The following is a 23,459-nucleotide window of genomic DNA, read 5'->3' as shown; positions in this document are numbered from 1 at the left end:
GGGTTCCTGCCTAGCTTTCACTATTTTCTCTTTTTTTGACTTGTTCACTGGTGAAATGCTTTAAGAGTAGAACACACAAAATGATTAGCTTGTTATCTTCCGTCCTTTCTTTTAGTTTACAATTGTAGTTTTTTATAACTATTCAGATTGTGCCTGTAAAGATGGGGAGGGGGTTAAATACAGAAATACACATATATTAATCAAATCTGTCTTGTATAGCTAATGTCTTAAAAGTGAACTGTCTGTCAGCGGCCAGTCTGTGATTACACATTGGCTTTATGAGACCTTATCTGTAGGAATACTAAAAATAGCAAATAATAGCTCCTTCTACATGGTGTTAGTTAGATTGTTAGATATTGTTAGTTTAGAATCTTTGAATAGAGAATCAATCCCTAAAAGCCTAGCTTTTAAGTTCTTCCCCAGAGCTGTGAAGACACTCTCCACCTCCTAGTTTCATGTTTACAAAAATATCGAATGGAAGCTGTAATGAGAGCTCAGTACTCTGTCAGCAATAATACAGAGCTTCCTGGCTGTGTCAGATTTCATGGATTTTGCCAGTGATTCCATCAGAGCATTCACAGATGCTTAGCTTTTCAAACAAAAAGCGTTTCTTCTTATTTTGGCACTATGGCATATTAACCTTTTGCTATTGTTATGGTACCGTGGATTAGATTTCCTCTTCTCAGCAGCCCCTTTAAATACAACTTTGTAGAATCTGTACTTTTGTTATTTAATATCTGACTTGTTAAGCATGTTATTGTTTGTGTGTAGCTCTCAATATCTACTGTTAGTAGACATGAAGCGTTTCCGACACAGAAGCTTCGAAAAGAAGCAAATTAATGGCTTGTGGTTCTATGAATATTGTTGAAGCACTGTGCACGTAAGCTTTTGCTTGCTTCAGTATTTTGACTTTTTTTACACAAAATATTCCAAAATTCTATTTCATGAGCTTGCAACAAGGATTGTAATGACAGGTGAAGACCAATTATCTGCTTTGCTCCTGTCTGAAAGTATACATAGAGCAATAATTATAACTCTTCTGTAGCCATTAATATGTATATTAATCATATGTATATTAATATCATATATTATCCTAAACTTGTGAAAAGCTAGGACTTACATTAAAGCAAAGACAGATGTTTCAGCTGTGATATTCAAGAGATGTCAGTGTGTGATATTATCAGTCTTTTGACCAGCACTATATGAAGTTTATGCAGCTGAATATTTTAATATCTTTCTGTTACCTTCATCTCTTCTGTTCATTTATTTTCTGATATTCCTTATTGAAATATTAATGAACATTTACTACACTGAGTTAAGCCTATCTAATATCCTTGTCTTGTGTTTGCTGACTTCTGTTGTGTAAATCATTATACTTTTGCGATTATTGATCCTATGTTAGTAGAAGGGTATCATTTCCAGACATTTTGCACAATAACTGGAAATGCGTGATCTGATAACAGCACTTTGAAGTAGCTTGGGAGATGTAGAAAGCCTATAAAACATTAGCCAGACTCCATGTCATGTGATATAGCATTCGGATATGGAGTTGTCCTTATTAATTCATTGTGTGTTTATCAAGTTCATTAATCCTGCTTTAGTTTTAATTCCAGGTAATATTTACAATGTATTTGTCCATTTTATTCATATTTTATTTCTTAGATATTGTTTCCTTGTGAGCACTGTGTTAACACACTGTATATGTGGTAATACCGGAATCTTTAAACATGCTGTTGAACATTATCTTATTGATAAATAGTTATTTTTATAAAATCGACAATATGTAACCTTTCCGAGAGAAGGTGTTATTCAGAACGCAACCCTAATTTCCGATAATTAAAAACCTAAACAAGGTAGGATTCTTGTATTGTATATGTTCATCAGCAAAGTGCCAGTTGTTTCTTCCCGAAACATTGTCTTTTTAATTTGAGGTCATTCATTTTGATCTTTCATAGTGTGGACTTTGTGAAATGGTCGTCTCAAGGAATGCTGAGAATGAACCCAGATGCAATGAACGCCCTCTTTAAGCCCACCATTGACCACATTATACAACATCTCAGTAAGTACCCATTTTGAAGGAACAGTGAAAACTCTGTATGCAAGACTCAGAAATCTTACTCCTAACTGGTCTGCATTTATCCTCTTAGAATAAAGAAATTGTCACATATATCTTTATTTTAAGTAAATGAACAGATCAATTGTTATAGAAAATGTAACATTTCAAATATGCTAATTTTATATTTTTATATAGTAATTTTAATTTATTTTTCTTAACGCACTCCCCCAAATATTTTCTTCTTATTCTATACTTTTTGTACGTGAAAGTATATCTGTGTTAGTTTTCAAATTGCATCTTGGCCAAAGGATGCAAACAGATTTTCTGAAGTACTCTTCCTTAAAATTGAAAATGGCAAGTCTGGATAGAAATTCAAACAATGTAATCTGTAGATGGTTTCCCTCTTTCCATACCAAATATAAACCCTTCTGATGTATTAAATGTCTAATACATTAATGAACTGTGATGTACATCCAGTTTTGAAATCCAGTTCTAAATAATATGTGAAATTTGAATTTGAGGGATGATTATATGGCCCAAGTTTGTTTTCACAAATTTGAGCAAATAGTTTTTTTTTTCTGTTTACACAAGTCAGTCTAAATTAAATGTACTTTATCCATTAGAGGATATTTGAACTAACAACTTCTAAGAGAATTAAACCATGCTGGACTGAATTGTATTAAGCAAAATGTTCTCTGTGGCACTTGTGGTATCTTGCCAGTCCTTTTATTCCCTCTCCCAAGACAAGGTTGCCTGTTTTCATACACGTCCTTATTTCAAACATAACTTGAAAGTTCAGAGATATAAAACCAGAACTTTGTTGTGATCAAAATGAGCGTATTTTATCGCTGAATGTGGCTTTCCTGTTGTATTTTTGAGTAAAGGTCGTGTGTCGTCTCAGCTCCAGACGTTTGTGTTTTGTACCCCAGGTGAACTCTTCCAGAGAGCGGAAGTTTCCAACATCAAATTCTTGTTCCTTGTCGGTGGCTTTGCCGAGTCTCCCCTGCTGCAGCAGGCCGTTCAGAACATGCTCCAGGGGCGCTGCCGCATCATCATCCCACACGACGTGGGGCTCACCATCCTGAAGGGCGCCGTGCTGTTCGGCCTGGACCCCAGCGTCATCAAGGTGCGCCGCTCTCCGCTCACGTACGGCGTGGGGGTCCTGAACCGCTTCGTGGAGGGCAAGCACCCCGCGGAGAAGCTGCTGCTGAAGGACGGCACGCGCTGGTGCACCGACGTCTTCGACACCTTCATCTCCGCCGACCAGTCCGTGGCGCTGGGCGAAACGGTCAAGCGCAGCTACACGCCAGCCAAGCCCTCCCAGCTTGTCATCATCATCAACATCTACTGTGCCGAGCAGGACGAGGTTGTCTTCATCACCGACCCCGGGGTGAGGAAGTGCGGCACCCTGCGCCTGGACCTCACCGGCACCGAGAGCCCGGCCTCGCGCCGTGAAATCCAAACAATTATGCAGTTTGGGGACACCGAGATCAGGGCCTTGGCCGTTGACGTGGCCACCCAAAAGAGTGTCAAGGCCAACATCGACTTTCTCAACAATTAACATCTGCCAACTCCGCAGCCTCCAGCTCATTGCAAAGCTTGCAAGACTTGTAAGGTTCCAGCCGTTATGGGGCGGCAGGGTGGGGTCACCCATTAGAAAGCTATATTATTTGTCATTAGTCAAACGGTTAAGACATTACACTCCCCTTAGACATTGCAATCCAATAGGTTTAATAGTACCTCGAGTTTTCACAACAGCCATTTTTAATTGAAGCATTTACATGGGAATGTCTGAGACTCACTGTCTACTACTCTTGGACCAAACTTTTGCTCATACTTAAACGCATTCAGTTATCCAACACTGTTAATTATGAGCATTGATGTTTTGTTAAAGGTCATGCTGACACAAGCCCCCTGAAACACCTGTTTGGGATAGTTGTAGGCTGCTAAATGTGATTTACTGTATGCAGCACATCAGATTACGTGGACTACTGCATTGATTACTGCACTGATCGTGGGGATGGGTTTGTTTGATAGCCCTTCATTTCGATTCTCACAATCCTCCTGTAATATTCTCAACATCACTGGTATGCATATTATTCAGAAAACACATGCCTTCATGAACCCTAGAATGTGAAATGTTGTTTAAGACAATACGAAAACTGAAAGCTAATTAGAGAATGCTGCTAGCTGTACTTGTTTTCAACATAGCCATAGCAATATGCTTGCAGTCTTTGTTTCTTTATGCCTGCCACGCGAGGGAAAAAAGACACTATTTGCTAAGCAATTACTGCCTTTTTATTTGGAATTCCAGAGCCTGTTGTAGTGAAGACCTTGGGATCGATGATTAAAAAAATACTTATTTTTGTTTATTTGTGTATATACAATGTTTAAAATATTGTAATATTTTTTTAATTAGTATTTTAGCAGCTTTAGAATTTGATAGTATGCTTGCTTCTGTGGAAACTGTTATATTAATCTCACCAGCCTAGTATGAACCTTGAAGCTGAAATGTATTGATTGATGAAATGAAAGCATGAGTGACATGGGCATTGCTTTTGGAATATATGTTTGGAGCTTGAATACCTGTGCCCTTAAATTTTTTACGGCCTTTTTTTCCAAAAAGAAATCCTGCTGAACTTGAGGTTGATTTTTAGGGAATTACATTTGTAATTTACCACACCTTTTTCGCCTGGGAGTCCACACATTTTGAGGGGTATTTATGTTAATCTTTTATGCCAAAATGAATTCAGAGCTTGATGTGGAATAAAATGAGATCATTGTAATATAGGATCTCACAAGGATTGTTCTTGAAAGAGAAAATAACATCAAGAAAAAATGCTTCACCACTCACAGGACAACTGTCCAAGCAGATTGATAAATGTCTTCTAAATATAATGTATAATGAATGTAACATGAAATGTTAATAATACAGCTTTGGTAGGTAAAACACATTTTTTTCATTCTTTTTTATAGTTTGAACACAAACTGGTATTTGCACTGGATTACTTTGGAAGGTATACAAAAGATGAAATCATTTTTTTTACTAAATTTTTTAGTTTACCTAAAAAAACATTTTTTTAAAGATTGCGGTCAACTTATCATTTATGAATCAATGGGTCCTTCATTAGATATTAGACTTATGTGGTAGTGTTTGGCACAGGTACCACAACTTGGCAACAGCATTTGTCCAGTTGCATTCAAATGAACTTTGACAGGTCTTGTTATACACATTTTCAGGTACCATGTGTGCAGTTGTACTAAATAATGGAAAATTAGAGAGAAGCGAAGATTTTGTTTGCAGATCTGGCTTGAAAACTAATGGTAAGAGCCTCTGTGATTTAAGCAGCACCAACTAGATTTACAGTACATGTGCTAATTAGTGGTGCTGTTGCAAACCTGTGAACTTGAGGTACATTTGGCTCTGAGACAAAACTGGACATTCTCTTTGTAAGTTGTGAGAAATATAATAACAAGCAGTATTTATATTTACTCCAATAAGGAATTTAAAAAAATGCAAACATTTAAATTAATTTCTTGTCTTAATTTGGACACTTAAATGTGGTTCTGTTTCCAATAACATAGGAGTAAGTGCCAGTACAGTATGTGCTGTCTTTAAACTTTCTTATTTCTTTACACTTTTCTTTTCTTATTTCTTTAAACTGTATGTATTTCTTTACATATGTTCCTCATGGACCATCTGCAACTGATAAACTTCGTATTGATTAAAAAATATACACTCTTTACAAACTACAAAACGAAGACTATGCAGTGTTACAAAATGTCAAAGTCAAGACCTTGTATTGATACAGAAAATAACAGGGAATTAATTGAAAAATAACCTAATATTACATATAGAGTAAAGATTCCATTTCTGAGAATGTTGTCCTTACTCATAGATGCAAACAACCTTGAGTCTTTTCAGATTGGGATTGCTGGCAGTTATAGCCATTATCTACTTTGCCTAGTTTCTGGATGCTTCGGGCCAGTCTAGGATCAGGGTGTTCAGTCTTGACTTTTTCATCTGTGGAAATTCAGTTATTGGCTCGCCTCTGGGGTGAAGCTATAGTCACTGAGCTTGTAACTACTAGGTATCATATCACATACCTAAGGTAAAGCACCTTCGCTTCTGGGTTCCCTGTTCCTAAGCAGCTCAGGTAGGCCCATGCCACAATAGCGTTATATCATGTTTGAAAGTATATGTAAAGAACTAAAATTGTTTGTCTTTTTATCTCTATATGATGTTACTAAGCATTCAGTCTGTGAAGACAGCAGATTACAGAGTGTTTTTTTTTCCTTTTGGAAATCAACTGTGATGAGATGACAGTCTGGATTAGTTGTGTGATTAATTATCTACCCATGTGTAACGACTATTTGAAGGACTAAAATATGTCACAAAGGTGTACACTTTAGTTTCAAGAGAATTAAAGCCTAATGACTTCATAGCATCAGTTATTAATGCACCTCACATCTTTAGTCACTTTGTCTTAATTATTTACTGTATAAGCTGATATCAGATTTTTCAATTAAAACCCGTTAAAATGTTACTGTACATTTAGTAGATGAATACAAGTTTAATATTGCATATTGCTTATTTTTTCATTGTTTTTAAAAGTATAACCTTTTCTCCCCCCCCAAAATTTCAAAATTTGATTTTTTTCTACACAATTTTAGATGGTTCTTGGGCTTTAAGATTGTTATTCTTTAAAGATTTATTTTAAATTCAATGTGCATATGCTTCTATATACATTTTACAATTTATTACAGTCTTTCCACTGGTACTTGTGAAATCCGAATATTTTGTTTTGTTCTGCTAAGCACATTTTCTCAGTATTTTTACTATAGTTTGGGCATATGTCTAGTCATAACATTATGGTTTTTAAGAATAATTCTTAATTTTTAATTCTTTAAAAACTGCTAAGCTATTATTTAGATCAATTTACAATTTAAAATAATGAAAATGTCTTCAGAAATGAAGCTCTAGGCTTTGAAAGGATTGTAAACAAAATAATGAGGAAGTCTTGAGCTTGCAGAAATGTTTTTTTAATTGAGATAGTGCATTCTATTACCTTCAGTTTTATTGGATTAAAACCTAATGGGATATTGTTTGAAGATCATCTATAATTGTGTTTTGTCTAGAAATTACCTTTTAAAAATATCATCAATGGTTTATAATACTGTAGTTTTTAGTTCAGCATTAGAAGTCTCTCTATATATAGTAAATATGTAATTAAGAGGTAGACATTAATGCCATATTAAAAGAGCAGAGGTCCCTGAGTTAATTTTATTAATTCTGTTCCAAAATACACGAGGTACTGTACACTGAAATACGCTACCAGACGTCTTATTGAGCTATCATATAAAAAAGCTTTATTTTCATTGTAAAAATTGGCATTGTAATGATGTATGGATTTTGATAGCAAAGCAAAATAAGTCTATTGTAATTATTTTAAAAGTTATATAATTAGAATTTGAAACGGAAATGCTGCCTTACCTGTACCATAATTTTTTCAGGGACGACACTTTTGTTTACCAGATAGCAATGGAGCAAGAAAATCAAACTATAAATGCATCACATTTCCTTGTAATCTTTCAATATCTAATTCCACTTTCTGCCTAGCACAAAATTAATTTAGTCCGTGTGTGTGCCTCAAAATGTCATTTTACATCTGAACCTGTCCCTTTTAATGGCAGGAGATTCCAGGGTTGTTGCAGAATATAAATATATACAGTATGTTTAAGGTATTTATGTTATTCATAGAACTGTTGGATGGAAAATGTAAGAGTACAGGAAGAAAGATTTTTTTCCAAAGCTTTTAAAAGCAGTAACTGCCTCAAATGTCTCTTTTGCCTGACTTATTGGGTGTTTCTCATGCATACAGTAATTGCCAAATGGTGAGGTTATCTGGTGGAGAGCATTTAATAAATGGTAAACACCACAGATGCTCTTGTACTTTCTTGTAAGTAAATCTAAGCAGTGTATAGCAGCTTCTGTATTGTGATTATCAGTGTATATATAGCTGGAGGATTCAGAAGGAAACAGAACATCTCTTCCCAGTGTTTGTGTAGGCACTGATGACTATAATTCAAAGCTTTTGTTTTTACCTCTGTGTAATGGTTGAACCTCAATTCATATTTCCTCATTTTTCTATTGTTTTTGTTTTTCGTTTCATCAGGATTATGTAATGCTGGAGCATGAGGTGTGTGGCCTTCATTCCCTTAGTAATGTGAAGCAAAGAAAAATGTTTCAGCTTGTAATTATGCAAAATACATGAGAATACTATACAAGAGCTTTGTGACTTAGAGCAGTAAAAAAAAAATCAAGCTTGTAAACCAAGTCCCGGAAATGAAAAACAAGTTTAGAAAAAAGAATGTCTGCCATAGGCTAACACGAAGTTACACATTCCTTTGCAAATGTTACTTTGGAACACCAAAGTACATATATCATGATGCAGTAGGCAAGTCAGTAGTCAGGGTTGTAGACCCCAGCCTCAGCCAGAAGCTGAGGAAGAGTGTGGTTTTAGTCCAAACTGCCACGCATGATAATCATGACAATCATTTAGATTTTTTCAATCACTAGAAGTGAGTGACATACAGCGGTGTACTGTAATTGTGTGTGAAAAGGGGACTCCAATCTGCATTCTAAAGCTGCTCTATAGTCACTGGTTTTGCTGTTGGTACTAAATGTTTGTTTTTTTCCTGTGCTGCCCTTTGTGAAATGCTATGCTGTGTGGAAAGGAAAAGGTTTACGCACTGAATCGAGTTGTGGTGCATAATTTCCATTTTCTTGTCCAGTGTGCCACTTTTGTCTTTAATGCATTCAGCGCCTTTTGTTAAAACACATTTAAAAGGACCCATACCACTAATCTCCTAGGAATATGACACTGTAATATGGAATAGTTAGACATACTATTACAATGTACTATAATACAGATAAGTTAGATATAAACCATGACCATGATAACAGAAAAAGAAATTTAAACTGGTCAAGTGATTGAATCCAAAGAAACCACATATTTAGCTTTGGGTACAGTTGCATTCCTACGTAATTAAAGTAAAAACGTGCTCAACGGCACATTTCTTCATTCCTGCTTCCTGAGTCAGATAGTATTCGATTTTATTCTAGTATGCGACTAGTCAAGAAGCATGGAATTTTTTTCTTTTACGTAGGTGCATTTCTACAGTAGCTCATTGTACTTGTATCATATTCTTTAAATGTTTAGCAATTCCTCGAGATCTTTTTTTAATTCGCTTCGCTCCTTTTGAATTACAACTCCCGAGGAATTTGACAGGAGGAACTGTGACAAGTCAATGAAATGGTGCGTGACATCTCTAAAAAATGTAAGCAATACAGAGAACGTTGATCAATATGCAGTGTCTTGTGTTAATAATAATACGATTAAAAAGGCTCTTTAATTGGAGCTTTCAGAGTTAGAGACAGAATATGCTTTAGCCCTAGAAAATGGTGCTTTTGCATATAATATGCAAGCTTTAAAAGGCGAACGCATATACAGAGCAGTAGAGGTTGGTAACGCTACATAGTTTAAACTGCGAAGTGCTTTGCAGATTCAGCCGGATTTTGACACTATACTTGCCTGGAGTCTTCCAAATGTAACAATAAACGGAAATACAATCACTACTGGGTGTTCTCCAATTACTTTGTTCTTGTCTTGTTTTGGGCTCTTAACGAGCGAACTTCGCGATTTTCTTGGTTATAACCTTGTTTGGGAATGCGTACAGGAGCCTTGATTAAGTGCTATTGATGCCTAATTTATGTGCAAGTGTCAACTTTAAACCGGATTGAATTATTATTACAATTACCGCCCAGATAATTGCAGTAGTAATGCTGTTGTTGATGTGTTGATCGTTATGATACGACTATTTTAAAGATTTTACTTAAGGACGGAAACAGAACATTTACATCACATATCCTAAAGTTATACAAAGTTGTTTTAAACATGTTTCGAATATCATTCTATTGGAATATTTTTGAATACTAAACAGAAATACCTAAAATAGGCATATTGTGGGCAATAGTCTATACAGTATATTCTCCACAAATACAACTTCTTTAAAGATTGTTAATATAGTTTTATCATTTGATGACTTGTTCCACTTTAAGATTCTATAAAGAAAAAAAGCAGTTCAGCGTAACCCTAGAACCTATTTTCGTCAACAGGCTGCAACACCAGGAAGAAAATGTAGAACACGTATATTAATACTTAATTAGGTTTGAAACAACTGCTAGATTAAGCAAAGTAGGAGGAAAACCGCTACTGCAAACACGTCACAACGTCTATTGTTCATCTGCTGCGAAATACAGTACAAATTATGAATGATTGTGACGTCCGCCCGACGAACAATGAATATGCTGTAGATGCTGAAGATCCGGCAGACTTTACCACCCTACAATAACGGTAACATCCTAAGGTGTTTTTCTTTCCATGTACTGTATGACAAAAGGTCAGTCATGTTTTGTGAATCGTAGCCATTGTGAAGTTATTATTAAAAGCATTAATATAACATTGATGAGAAGAACTCATGGACATATCATGAGGAGGGACGTTGAGGAAGTAACAAAGAGGGTAATGGAATTTGAGGTGGAAGGTAACAGGGGAAGAGGCAGGCCTAGAAAGAGATGGATAGATTGTGTGAGAAAAGATATGGAGGTATGTGAAGTGAGTGAGGAAGATGTGCTCGACAGAGACAAGTGGAGAAGAGCAGCCAGAGCAGCTGACCCCAGGACAGTCTAGGACTAAGGCTGTGAAAAAGAAGAAGAAGAAGAATCGAATAGAAATGAATTTGGGATTTCAATAACATTTAGACAGTTGCTTCGTTAGTACATACATTGTAAATAATAAGAGTTGCATTGATTGAATGTTAAATTGTGCAATGTGCTATTGCTTTAACCTTGTGTTTGTACTATGTGTGAAGCTTCTTTCAAGGGGAAATAAGAAGGTTAAAATAGAACTTATAGTCGTGCCTGTCAGAGATACAGAAGGTAAACCTCTTTGTGGGGGAGGGTGTTGATGGAGAAAGGATTGAATTTCCCTTTTGCAGTGAATACTGATGCAGTAATACATCCGAGAACCAATTGCTAGAATTAGTTTCTAATTCTAGCAAAAAAAAACACCATGAAGTAAAGTCAGAAAACCACTGTAGAAAAACAGCTCAGGAAAGACTCATTTTATATTCCATTGCATAAAATTGTAATATCTGACTATAGAACCATTTAATGTTTGATAATGTAGTTATCTTTCTTACTAGACCCCGTATCCATATATTATGCATGGCTGTCCAACGATCTGCACGTGAGACTTTTGGATTCAGAGAGGACTGCAGGTTCAATACACTGCATTCTAGTTATACAGGTATGAACTCAATTTTCAACAGAGCAGGCATCACCACTTCTGTGTGATGCTAAAAACTGTAAACCAAAACGTCTTTATTTTCTTTCTTTGTGCAACTGAGAATGAGTAGCTTTCCTTTGTAGCTTTCATTCATCTTGTCATCTCCCACTGTGGAATCTTAGCCCTTTTGGTACCTGACATTCACAACAGAATTTAAAAGAGCACCTAGAATCGATGGATATACCGCATTTTTTATAGCAAATTAAGTTTAAACACAGCAGTTAGTGAGGCTACTGTTCTTTGGCACAGTATTGCCCATTAGGCCAAGATCTCCAGTTGTACTGCAACAGGCTCTCCTTTCCATTCTGCTATAGCAGGTTTGGTAGGGAGAAAAGTTAGATTAGAGGGGCCCCTGCAGGACAGTAGCAGGGCTGCATCTAGTATGAAGACAGAGCCATTGCAGTGTTCTGTGTTTTATATTGTTTGCAATCTTTGCTAATTTGCTTAGGTGTTAGTAAATTGTTTATGTTAAATAATGTGATCATAAACCAATCCTGTACATAATCCAATTTATTATTGTGCTACAGTGCTGAGAAAAAAGTACGACATTCCCTTAGGATTTTCCACATATTTCATATATTTAGAATCTAAAATCTTCTTAAATCTTAATCTGAATCCTGCTAAAGCAATTAACCTGATGAAACAGATCACACAAAATATGGTGCTCTTTCAACATGTATTTATTTTTAAATTATGCAACATTCGATATCCATGTGTGACATACTGTACAGTATGTGAACCTTCAGTAACTGGCAACAACAACCTGAGCAGCAATGACTACAGCTAAACATTTCCTTTAAGTATTGATCAGTCTCTTACAGTGGTTTAGAGGAATTTTAGGTCATTCCTCCTTATAGGAAACCTTCAACTCTGTGACATAGGAGTGTTGCCTTGTATGGACAGCTCTCTTTGGGTCCTGCCACAACATTTTCATAGGGTTTACAGTAGGTCTGGATTTTGACTAGACCACTATAAAATGCAGAATTTGTTCTTCTGCAGTCATTCTTTTGTAGATCTGCTTGTATGTTTAGGCTCATTGTCTTCCTGCAAGAACCACTTTCTGATCAGCTTCAAGTCACAGATGAAAGGCTTGACATTCTCCTCTAGACTCTTCTGATACAACATGGAATTTGTGGTTTTGTCAATAATGACAAGTCGGACATTTTGGTAGGAAAACCACTCCTGGGTAAAGTGACCGTGGTCCTGAACTTTTTCCATTTGTCTGATGGAAATTGGTGGATTGGTGGAGCCCCAAATCCTTAGAAATGGTTTTGTAATCCTTTCTGAACTGATGAGCATCAACAACTCTTCTATTTCTGAGGTTCTCAGAGATTAACTTAGATCATGGCTTTACTTGTTTCCACAAAGCTGTATGATAAAAAACAAACTCACAATGCTTCTAATCTTTATGTAGAGTGGGGCCTTCCAAACCCAGCTCCCAAGATCTACCTGATTATTTAAACACCTGATTCTAATAATTCACTTAACTGAATTAATGAAACTAGTGGTTTACTCAGTTATTCACATCCCCTGGTCCTTATTTAATCACTGTGTATTTAATTCATGCAACATTTTGTTCCAAGAGAGATCAAATCGGTTACTTTAAACCCTTAGGGACATTCACATAGATACTGGTTTTGATGTGGATGACACAGTGGCACAGCTGTTAGCAGTGCTGCCTTGCAGCACTGGGGTTCTTGTTCCAATTCCCAGGGTGCTATCTGTGTGGAGTTTGTTGGTTATCTCTGTGTTCATGTAGGTTTCCTCCCACAGTCCAAAGACGTACAGGTAGGTGAATAAGCTGCTGGTTGGAGTGTGCGCATATTTATGATTGTGTCTGTGTCTGCTCTGTGCTGCACTGGCGTCTCCTGTCTTGGGTTATCCTGCCTTGCCCCTGTTGCTTGACATGATAGGCTCTGGCTTTCCCATGAACCTGTTTTGGATTAAGCAGTTAGAAAATGGATGGATAGTTTTCAAGAAGGCTATTATGGTAAAACTAGGAAATTTTCATATTTATTTTTGGGGCTCACAAACTTTTTCCTGGCACTGTATATTAATATAATCTGTTCATCAATGCCTATGTAAAATACCTCTGTGATTGATTTATAATGGACTACTTGAATGGAGTCTTTTCCAAGGATTAAAATTAAGCCTGGTATGACTGTATGTTGTACTTCATATTTATTTCTGACAATTAAATTGCTCCATATCTCAGGAGTGCTTTTAGTATTATTACTTACTTGAATGGAGGTCTGTATATAAACAAAAGCTCTTCATTTATCTTTCACATCAAATATGTTCCTCAAAAATGATTAACCAAACCTGAACAGAAGTAGTGCAGGGATTTTTAACTATCAGGGGATATGGAGGTGTTCTGTTGGTTTAGGATGCTACTGTGGTTAGTCTGTCTCAACATCTCTTTACACACATTTTGAAAAGAACTTTTTGGTCACAAATATCAATTTCAATTTTTTGTACCATTCAAACACTGTACCAAAAAGCGTTTATGGTCAATAGCAGATACAGTATTTTTTAAGCAATAGTGATGATGGCCATTATACTACATTTCCTGCACTCTCTTATTTGTTCAGAGTGAATTAAAAGGTTTCCTTCATTTGTGTCTATCTTGTAGGCTACATTCCACAGCGAATTTACCAGACTGGGTGTACTTATGGAAAGGAGACTTCAGAATGCATGGAGACCTTTTGTGATACAACTCAGAAAGCACTGGAGGACAAGGCAAACTTTGAACTGATGATCGTGTCTGCTCCCAGGCTAAAACCCATTCGGTCTGACCAAGAAGTTACACTAGCATTGGAAGAATATTGCCAAAGGCAAGCAGCCGCTTCACATCAGATAGGTATAGAACTTTGTTTCTAATGTTTGAGCTAATAGCTTGGAACATTGATGACGTGCTTTTCTAAAAGTAGAGACATCATTGGCTGAAATGGATAAATATTTCATCACTTTAAGAAAATAATTCAACAGTATTAGCACCTTGAAAGCCGTTCCATTCAGGGGTCAGCCAACCTTTTAGAATATGACTTATATTACAGAATATTATTGGCTTTTGTCCGTGCCATTTGAAGGACCCTTCCAAGTAACTCATCAATTATTTGCTTGCCTGAACAATGGCAAGACCTGTACAAGTAGACTGGGGAGTGAAGCAGTATGCAGAGTCACGTGAAGTCAGAACAGCACAGTCGAACTGAAGCACAAAATTGGTCTTGATTGGAAACCTGTAAATGTTCTTGCTGTTTTCTAGTTGGATATTACTGTTGTGTTGAAAGTAATCAACAAGTTACTGGATACTCAATTCATGTTGTAATGAGGCATGTAGTACTCTGGGTACCCTCAAGCTTGCATGTCCTTTTTCTATATTAGATGGAGTTTACTGAGGTGTCTAAAAGTATTAGGTGAATTGCAGATTTTTTTCAACAGGTTTGAACCTCAACAATCATTACAATGAAGGCCATTGCAAAACAAATCATAAAAACTGTGATCATATATCACTTAAAAGAAGTGAAACTATTCTTTCAGGTAGTATAGAGAATAAAACATTAAACTGGTAGCTCAAAAAAGGCTTCATATTTCCCCCATCTTTGTGTAGGATCCAAGAGAAGCTTGCTGGAACCTCCCAAGATTGGTTGGACTGGGTACGTTCCAAAAGCCAAGGTCACTGACTTGGGTTTGGGAGTGCGGTACCATGTGATGAGTGGACACTGTTTTGAAGCATTCAAAAACTCCATCACGAAGGAGCCACAGCCTTCCTCAAGGCAGACACACAAGTAAGTTCCCTCTGAGTAGAGACCCATTTCTGGAAAACAGCCTGCATGGGGAGATCAAGGAAGTTGTTTTATGAGATCTCAAAAGGAGGTTGTCAGTAGCTCACACGTGGTAAATGTTTTCTGGTCTTTTGCATTTCAGAGATGACTCTCATGGTATCCCTTCTGCAGACATGTCAGGATCACGATTGTACAGGCCAGAAGGGATGTTGCCAAAGTACACTGGATACATACCACGTAAGACAATAGTTTTTGAATAACTTTAAAGAATTTTGTGGCAGTCATGCATGCAACTAACTCAGAATAGTAATACTGTTTGGTGAGTGAAGGAATTATGATTTGAATTTCATGACCTGTTTTCCAAATGTGTGAGGTGCAGATGAGCATAATACATGCTAAAAGTGATTGGGCTTCCCCAGTAGGTAGCTTACTTATTAGCATATTGTTTATCCCTACAATGTACTGGGTGCCTGCATGCCTCAGTAAGACACGTTCCTCTCCTCTCTGGACAAAGACTTGAAAATGTTCACAGCTGATGATTCCAAATTGGAAGGCTACATGAGAAAATTATTTAAAAAAATATTGCATTGGTCCTTAGATGTCTATCCTTTGCATAGAACCTCTCTCTACCCATCTTAACATATCTTGGGAAATGTGAGGAGATCAGTAAAAAGAGTGTCCTGAAATGTCTCCTTGTAATAAGCTTTTAATTGTTTTGCACATATCCTCTTCTGGCAATATGAAAGCCATATCTTTAAAAGTAATTCTGATAAATATGGTGGATATAGGTTAGTCCTGTATGTTAACATTTAAGTCACACATTTAAAAATTGAGAAGCATACAGTGTGAGTTGGACTTTTTATTACATTATGAAATATCAGCACTGCCCCCTTGTGAATACTTTGAAGACTATGTAGCTGAAGCAAAAATATGAGAAGTGAAGGGCAGCTCATTTTGAACATGGACAAAAGTAGACACAATTAAAAAAAACAGAACAAAAGGCCATACTTATTTTAAGATTTTGGTCTATAATTTTCAACTTTAAACGGATTATTTCCAAAGCTATTTATCAACTAAATGATATATGAAATTTATTGAGACCCAGATGTGTGTACTATAACCATTTTACAGTGCTATGAATTATTTTTTAAAACAATTTTAACTGAACTATCTTTAAGTACTTATTTACAATGAATGTACTTTTATGTATACCTTGTGTAGCATATATAAAGCCTTGACCAGTAAAAATACTATTTTTGAGATTTCATGTTTTTATGGAAAAAGGAATAACTTTGTGATTAAGAGTGATATAATGGAACTGTGAAATAAATGCATTTTATAAATTATAAATGCATAATTTATAAACTAACTTAAAAACATTTCAAAACCAAGCAAAAAGTAAAGATGTAAGCATTTACATTTTCTTCAGGATATTTGCTTTAAAGAGTTAAAATACAAGAAAAGAAACAAGAGACCCATGCTGTGATTTTATCATTGCTCAACTACGGCTAAGTGTTTTTTAAACAAATAATGATGAACTAACCTTCAAAAGGTGGGTATTTACATCTCACAGCTCACATCTCACAGCCTTTAACAGCCAGAGTGTATTTTGGAAAGTATATTGTTTTTACTTAGTCCCATGGCAAAGTCAAAAGAACCTACACTGCCTTAAAATCATCTGAAACCAGATGACCAGATGCCAAATCTAGTGGGCAGCTTCACAAAATCCTTTCTTTGCTGTGACCTAATGAGCACTTCAAAGAATGGAGGCCTCTTCTTATGATTGCTGACCATGCCTAGTGTTGCTTGAATTGGTCAAATCAATTATACTGACTTAATATAGAACTGTAATCAAAGAACAAAGAATGTGGGAATGTAATTTTTATTCTTGGGATGTAACTGATACGCTACAGTATGTTTTTGCTGTCTCTGTAACAGAATATGCCATATCAAAAAAAAGTGAACCGAGTAAAAAAGAGGTCAGAGATTTGGCAGCCTTGGTTCTTTGGAATTCCCTTATATTTTTAAACAGTTATTATTTTGTAATGGATCTACAGTGTATTCCATCCTTCCCCATGATGTGTCTAGTGAAAAGTTATCCAAATGCTCTGAAAATTAAACCAAGTATGGCTTACAGAACACTGTGTCTTTATGGAACCTGCCTCAACATCTGGCTACATTTAGTTGGAAAACATGTTTTAGATCTAACTACTACTAAATAGGGCCTCTTAACCCCATCAAGGTTAGGGCATTTTTGGGGGAGGTGTACAAACATGCATTTTGAAAAACATTTATGGAACAAATGCTGTTGCTAAGGCAATCTCGAGGATGATATTCCCAAAGAAGCTCTCCAGTACCACTGCATGTTGCCTCCCACATTTCCACTCAGGATAATATTGTAATATGGAGCCACAGTAGTCACTTTACAAATATAATCGTGTACCTATAAGTGGGAGCTTGACACATTTTCAGCCCTCCGCATTAACGCTTATCATCTCAGTTCCCTTTGTCAGGTAATCATATTAATGACTGTAGGTTAACACAAAAAAAACCTACACAGCAATCACTTCTGCAAGCAAAGAAGATTGTACTCCGCTTTTATTATGTTCTCTGCATGTGTATCTTTGTGTCCAAATAAATGTACACAGCTGTGCAAAAGCCTTAGACATCCAAGACAAAACTTGAAATCATGATATACAACACCTTGCAAAAGGATTTAGGGTCCTGTTTTGTGAAATTTGAAAACTTATGCATGCACTCTTATTAAAATAAAATTAAAATAACTACTTTATTATTATTACTAACACAATTATTATACTCAAACTGAAAACGTCTAAGGCTAAGATAAAGTAAGTTCCAATACATGCCAGGAAAAACTAAGGAGAAAAAACTGAAATATGCTGATTGCAGACAGTAAGTATTCAGACTCAATATGTGGTGGCAGCATCTTTGGCAGTAATCACAATCACAAATCTTTTTGAGTAAGTCTCCACCAACTTTACATACCGGCTTGGTGCCATTTTGCCTGGTTTTCTTAGCAGATTTGTTCAAGCAATCAGAAGTTACTTAGGTATTGCTTATGGAGTTTAAAGTCTTTCCACAGATTCAGGATTGAAGTCTTTGACCTTGCCACTCAAAGACATTTATTTTCTTATTCTTAATCTGCTTGTGCTTTGGATCAATGTCCTGCAATGTCCTGCTGAATGTTTAATTTTTATTATAACACCTTTGCTTGTTATTAATACAGCTCAGTGTGGGTGAAAAGAAAGCAAGCTATTTGTTTAGTAATCTTTACCTTAAAAACACCTGAGACGTTTACACATATACAGTATATATAAAAAATAAATATATATATATACATGTCAAGTGTCACTTTGACTTTGATTTTATAAGAACATGAGAAAAGTTGCAAATGAAAGGTGGCTGTTTGGCCAGTTTGGTCATTTAGTTTATTTGGTAGTACGTTTTTTGATCCAAGCATTTCATCCAGCCATTTCTTGAAAAACGCCAGGGTATGAACTTCTACAACAGCGCTAGGTAGCTTGTTCCATACATCCACAACCCTTTTGGTAAAGAAGTACCCCCTGCTCGCAGTTTTAATTGCACGTCGACTTACAGTAGTTTCCACTTGTGCTTGTTGATTCATGTTTCACTTTTCATTCTGAGGAAACTGGTTGTCTTTATCAGTGCTTTTGTGGATTTTGAATACTTGTGCCAGGTGCCCTTATAGTCTTCTCTCTTCAAGACTAAAAAAGCTTCAGTTTCTTTAGCCTGTAAGTGTAGGACACTCCCTTAATCCCCAGAAAGTATTTGATTGCTCTTCTATGGACCAACTCCAGAGCAGCAACATCATGTCTATAACATGCTGACCAAAGTTGTACACAAAATAATTTCAAGTTTTGCTGAAGCAATTTGCTCAGCAGTTACCAGTTAATAATCTCTTTTGAAACAATGCAGATACAAACAAGGAATTCAGTTAAGGAAGCAGGAATGACATGGAGCATTATTCTGTCACATAATTTAAAATAAAACTGCAGCATGACCTAATATCGAAACGTGTACTGCTTGTATTGCAGATAAGCGATTTATCAATGGACTGACCTATGGAAACATGTGTCGGAGGAATTCAGTTTGCAATCACCTTGAAAATTCCTACGGAATGCATTCTGCCAAAAAGCAAGCTTTCCAGTCAGTGTCTCAATAGCCCGACATGGAGAAAGAGAAATCAAAATGAGGAAGATCCTGAAGTTTGGGGTATATAACACTGAGCGAATGAAATATATTGTGTTTCTAAATATCAGTTTTTAGGTCTTTCATCACATAAAAATGCCATTAAGAAGCTTGTAAAACATGTTCTGCAGATCACGTCAGAATGGAGTCAGAATGTTCTTTATCAGCCACCATGGAGTACAGTGATGATTTTTAATTACTTTATGGATAATATGGACCTCTGGGTTCACATAAATATTCCTGAAGATATTTATTACATTTAATATTTCTTCCACACCTAACCCTGACATTCTTCATTGGGTGATATAAGCCATACAACAGTTACAATAACTAGGAGCACAACGTGTTCTTCCTTTGGGCAGTTTCAAGCTAGCTTATCTTTACCTGTTTGCTATGACTATGGGCAAGTTAGATACTGTACATGTTACTGTCCGACATTCTGATTGTCCTTTTCATTTTCTCCATTCTCTCCTCTTTCTACAGACACAGTGCATCTCACTGTGGGGTATTCTTCTTTTCCACTCTGGAATATCAAACAGCCTAAATGCCTAAAATGCCTAAACACATACCGGCAGCCAGCAACTTCATTCTCCAATTCAGATCTAATCTTGTGCAAAACAATTATTGTAAACACATCTGTCCATACTTTTTAGATAGACACTACAGTTCTTTAGATATCTGTTTTCATCCCAACTTTCTATTTCTTCAAAGCAAGTACAGTACAATATTATGAGAGGGCAGCATAGTCTCAACTGTTTTCTTACTCCTGGATACCTCATGAGTATGAAGTGACACAAAGTGTGACAGCACACACACATGGTAAGAACATGTGCTCTTGTGAATTGGAACATGCAAATGTGAACATATTAAAGGCAAACAGGCGTGGTCATTTTCATGCAATGATGAGAGTGTCTTGAGTATCACAATAAACTCTGTCAGCAACTTCCATGTTTTCAGGAGGGGAACTGCATTTCTGTGAAAGCTGCTGAAAGAAATATTTGCAATGTCAAGTCACTGGGGTTTAGGGTCCGTTAACTAAGGTTTATGGTCCACCCTCACTAGACCCAAGTAGCTATATCAAGTGGCAGGGAGCAACCATAATTGACCCAGACTCAATGGCAGGAATCATCTGATTTCGACAGACCACCTGGAAGATTATTTCTGCACAGAAACTACTATGCCATGATTCAGTGTCATCTGGCTACATGATGGCAGCTTGTGCATGAACATGGATACCAATGCCTTGCACAATGGAAAAGGAAGGTGTTGTCTGAATAACCTGGGATGTGTCTCATTCAGCAGCTGCAGACCCAGAGTATGTGGGAGAAATGAAGAATGGTTTGCTGAGGTGTGAGTAGAATAATTATTTTTTTCCAGTCAAATACAGGGGAAATAATTGTGTATGTGTGTGGCATAAAATCTAGCATTAAAATTAATTAATGAGAACATAAAACTTAAGAAAGATTTTAAATGAGGGGAGACCCTTTTGTCCAACTTACTTGGTTGGTTGTTCAGTAGTTAATACTGTATGTTTTCAGTGTTTTCTCGAAATACCCTAGAGTTTGGATCTCAATCATGTGGCTGGGAAGCATGTTCCAGATACCCACCAATCTGTGTAAAGAAACATTTCTTAATTGCCATGTTAAATTAATTCCCTTTTAGTTTCCAATTGTGACACCGGGAGCTTCCAGACTTGAACACAATCTCCTGGGTCCAGGGATCATTCTTGTTTTTCTTCTCAGACTTGTGTGGTATGGTAACCAAAAATCAAACCCATGTTCTAAATAAAGTCTCACCGGTGCTTGTAAAGCTTGAACTTCTCTGGATCTCAATTCTTGTTATATACTCAAACACTGGTTGCATTTTTATTGCTTCCCCACATCATCTTGATTAATTAGAATTGGTATAATAATAAAATTAATTCTAATTACTTACATTTGTATAGCACTTTATAGACCAAAGGATCCTAAATTGTTTCACCTACTCCATCCACTACTGAAGTGCAGCACTCAGCAGAGAGACACACAGCAGTCATTAGGCACCAGCAGCCCCACTACATTGCTCGTCTAGTGGAGAAATGACCCGCAGCTAAGCAGCTTACAGTATTTCACTTGGAAGAAGGAAGATTCAGACAGCTTCAGAAATAAAGACATTCTTTAAGTGACTGTTTTCCAGCAATTGTGTTTAGATGTGAGGTTGTTGAAGCCTTTTGAAATCATATTTATGTGGGATGTTTTTCGTATTACTGTATTTGTTTCGGTGTTTTTGAAACCTTAATTACAGAAGAAATATTCTCATTTTGCGAAGAACATTTTAGGGAACTTGTTCATGAGAAATGGAGTACTCAACTGAAGTCCGAGAGGGATGACGACAACCAAATCACTACACGCTGCAGCTGTTCGGACGCATAATCATTCCTGACGTAATTTCTCCTAAGCGTAACATAAGCAACACTTTTCATCTCGTGCAGCCCTCCTCTAGCCCTTCTTCACCTGTGCAGCTTCCCCTTGGTGAACTCACTCTGCCATCTTGTCTAATGGCTATGGGCTGGCCCTCAGCTAACCAGCCTAAGTCAGTTCTGATTGTGAAGACTGTGAAATATACTGTACAGTAATGCTGTTCAAGATGCCCTGCTTTGATTCCTGCAAAATGTGACAGTTCAAAGGGGGAGTAAAGTACAGGTAAATAAGTACAATAAATACAATAAAAAAACTACAAATGACAGGAGGCCATTTGTGCTCTTTTTTGATAGTAGATCAAATATTGATGGTTGATCGGCTAATTGATCAGAAATTACTATCCAGTCATTAATGAAAAGAAACACAATCGAGTCCTGAAGATGTCCACTGGCCTGCCTTCGTGCCTTTAAGTGATAGTAAAAAATATTACTAGTGACCAATTGATGGGGATTGTTAGCAGAATGCTGGATTTTTCACGTGGAGTTGTACTTGCATAAAGGGTGTGTTTGTACTCTATTTAGTAGACCGGCTCACACAAAAAAAAAAGTTTCGGAGAGGATACCAAAAAGCAACGAGGAATCTTTTTGTGATAGTTGCCACTGTTTCTTTACAGGTTATATGTTGATGTAAAGTAATATTCCACGTTTTCGCTGTTTTACATCGAACGCTCCTTCCTTTTAAAGAAATCATCGATTATTGAGTCTTCACTACTTCGTAGTTTTCCCGTCCTTATTCATTGTTCTCTGAGTATAGAATGATTTTATCATTACTAGCCATTTGAATTATTGCATTTTTAATCATTAGGAGTACCATAATGTATTCTATTGAAAAGTGTTGTTAGGTCGTCTAGCTCGACAACTAGTGAAAATAAATGTGCATCTGTTTATAAAGTTTCGGAAGAGGAAGTTTACGTTGGCGTTATCTGCGGAAACGCAAACGGTAGGACTCCCAGCGGCTCAGATAGAAGATATTTAAGCGAAAGATAGTTAAGCGGTTATACCGGCTTTAGGAATTAACAGGCATTGAGTGTTTTTTTATTTATTTTAAACTTAAAAATGTAAGCATTCTTTCCAAGACCTGTTTAAAGGAACATCACGTGATAAAAAAATCACCAGAAACGGGGAGCACTACGGTTGTCAGCTCAAGACATTGCTTAGTTTGTCTTACCGTATAACCACAGTCCCAAAGATTATGATTATGTAGTTAATGAAGTGAGGAATCGTGACCTTTCTATTTACATCGCTATTGAGCACTGGATGTGTAAAGCCCCGCTATCAACAGCAGGGGTCTTCTAAAGTTAAGCAGCATTGCACAACCTCTTAAATTCTACACTTTTAACTCTATATACTTAAAACTGATTGCCTTTTGTATTGCTTCCCATTGCCCTGAGGAGGGAACATATAACATCTTTTTCATAGGTGGATCTTCATGCTCATTATTTCCTGTCTTGTATATACAGTATACTGATGGAAAAAAAGAAATGCAACATTTTCTGGAATGAGAAAACTATAGTTATAGC

At 36.6% G+C, this 23,459-nt stretch overlaps 2 protein-coding genes across 2 annotated transcripts in view; both read left to right on the top strand.

Moving 5' to 3' along the window:
• The window catches only part of hspa12a (heat shock protein family A (Hsp70) member 12A), a 47,314-nt gene extending 43,697 nt beyond the window's left edge, over positions 1-3,617 (top strand). Inside the window, exons 12-13 of the mRNA XM_088916598.1 lie at positions 1,956-2,059; positions 2,986-3,617. Of these exons, the coding sequence (XP_088772724.1) occupies positions 1,956-2,059; positions 2,986-3,617 (736 nt within the window). The remainder of the gene's footprint in view (positions 1-1,955; positions 2,060-2,985) is intronic.
• A 7,728-nt stretch (positions 3,618-11,345) lies between these two features.
• On the top strand, positions 11,346-20,813 carry LOC148834919 (sperm-associated microtubule inner protein 5-like). Its single transcript, XM_088915568.1, is given in 6 exon segments — positions 11,346-11,427; positions 14,099-14,326; positions 15,077-15,254; positions 15,394-15,488; positions 15,581-15,669; positions 20,781-20,813. Coding segments are annotated over 6 exon segments (705 nt in total).
• Positions 20,814-23,459: the final 2,646 nt, after the last annotated feature.

Source organism: Atractosteus spatula, chromosome 5, assembly GCF_055471065.1.
Source record: "Atractosteus spatula isolate fAtrSpa1 chromosome 5, fAtrSpa1.hap1, whole genome shotgun sequence".
In the NCBI taxonomy this organism is placed as follows: Eukaryota; Metazoa; Chordata; class Actinopteri; order Semionotiformes; family Lepisosteidae; genus Atractosteus; species Atractosteus spatula.
Note: the sequence above shows the minus strand (reverse complement) of the source record. Positions and strands in the feature narration are given on the sequence as shown.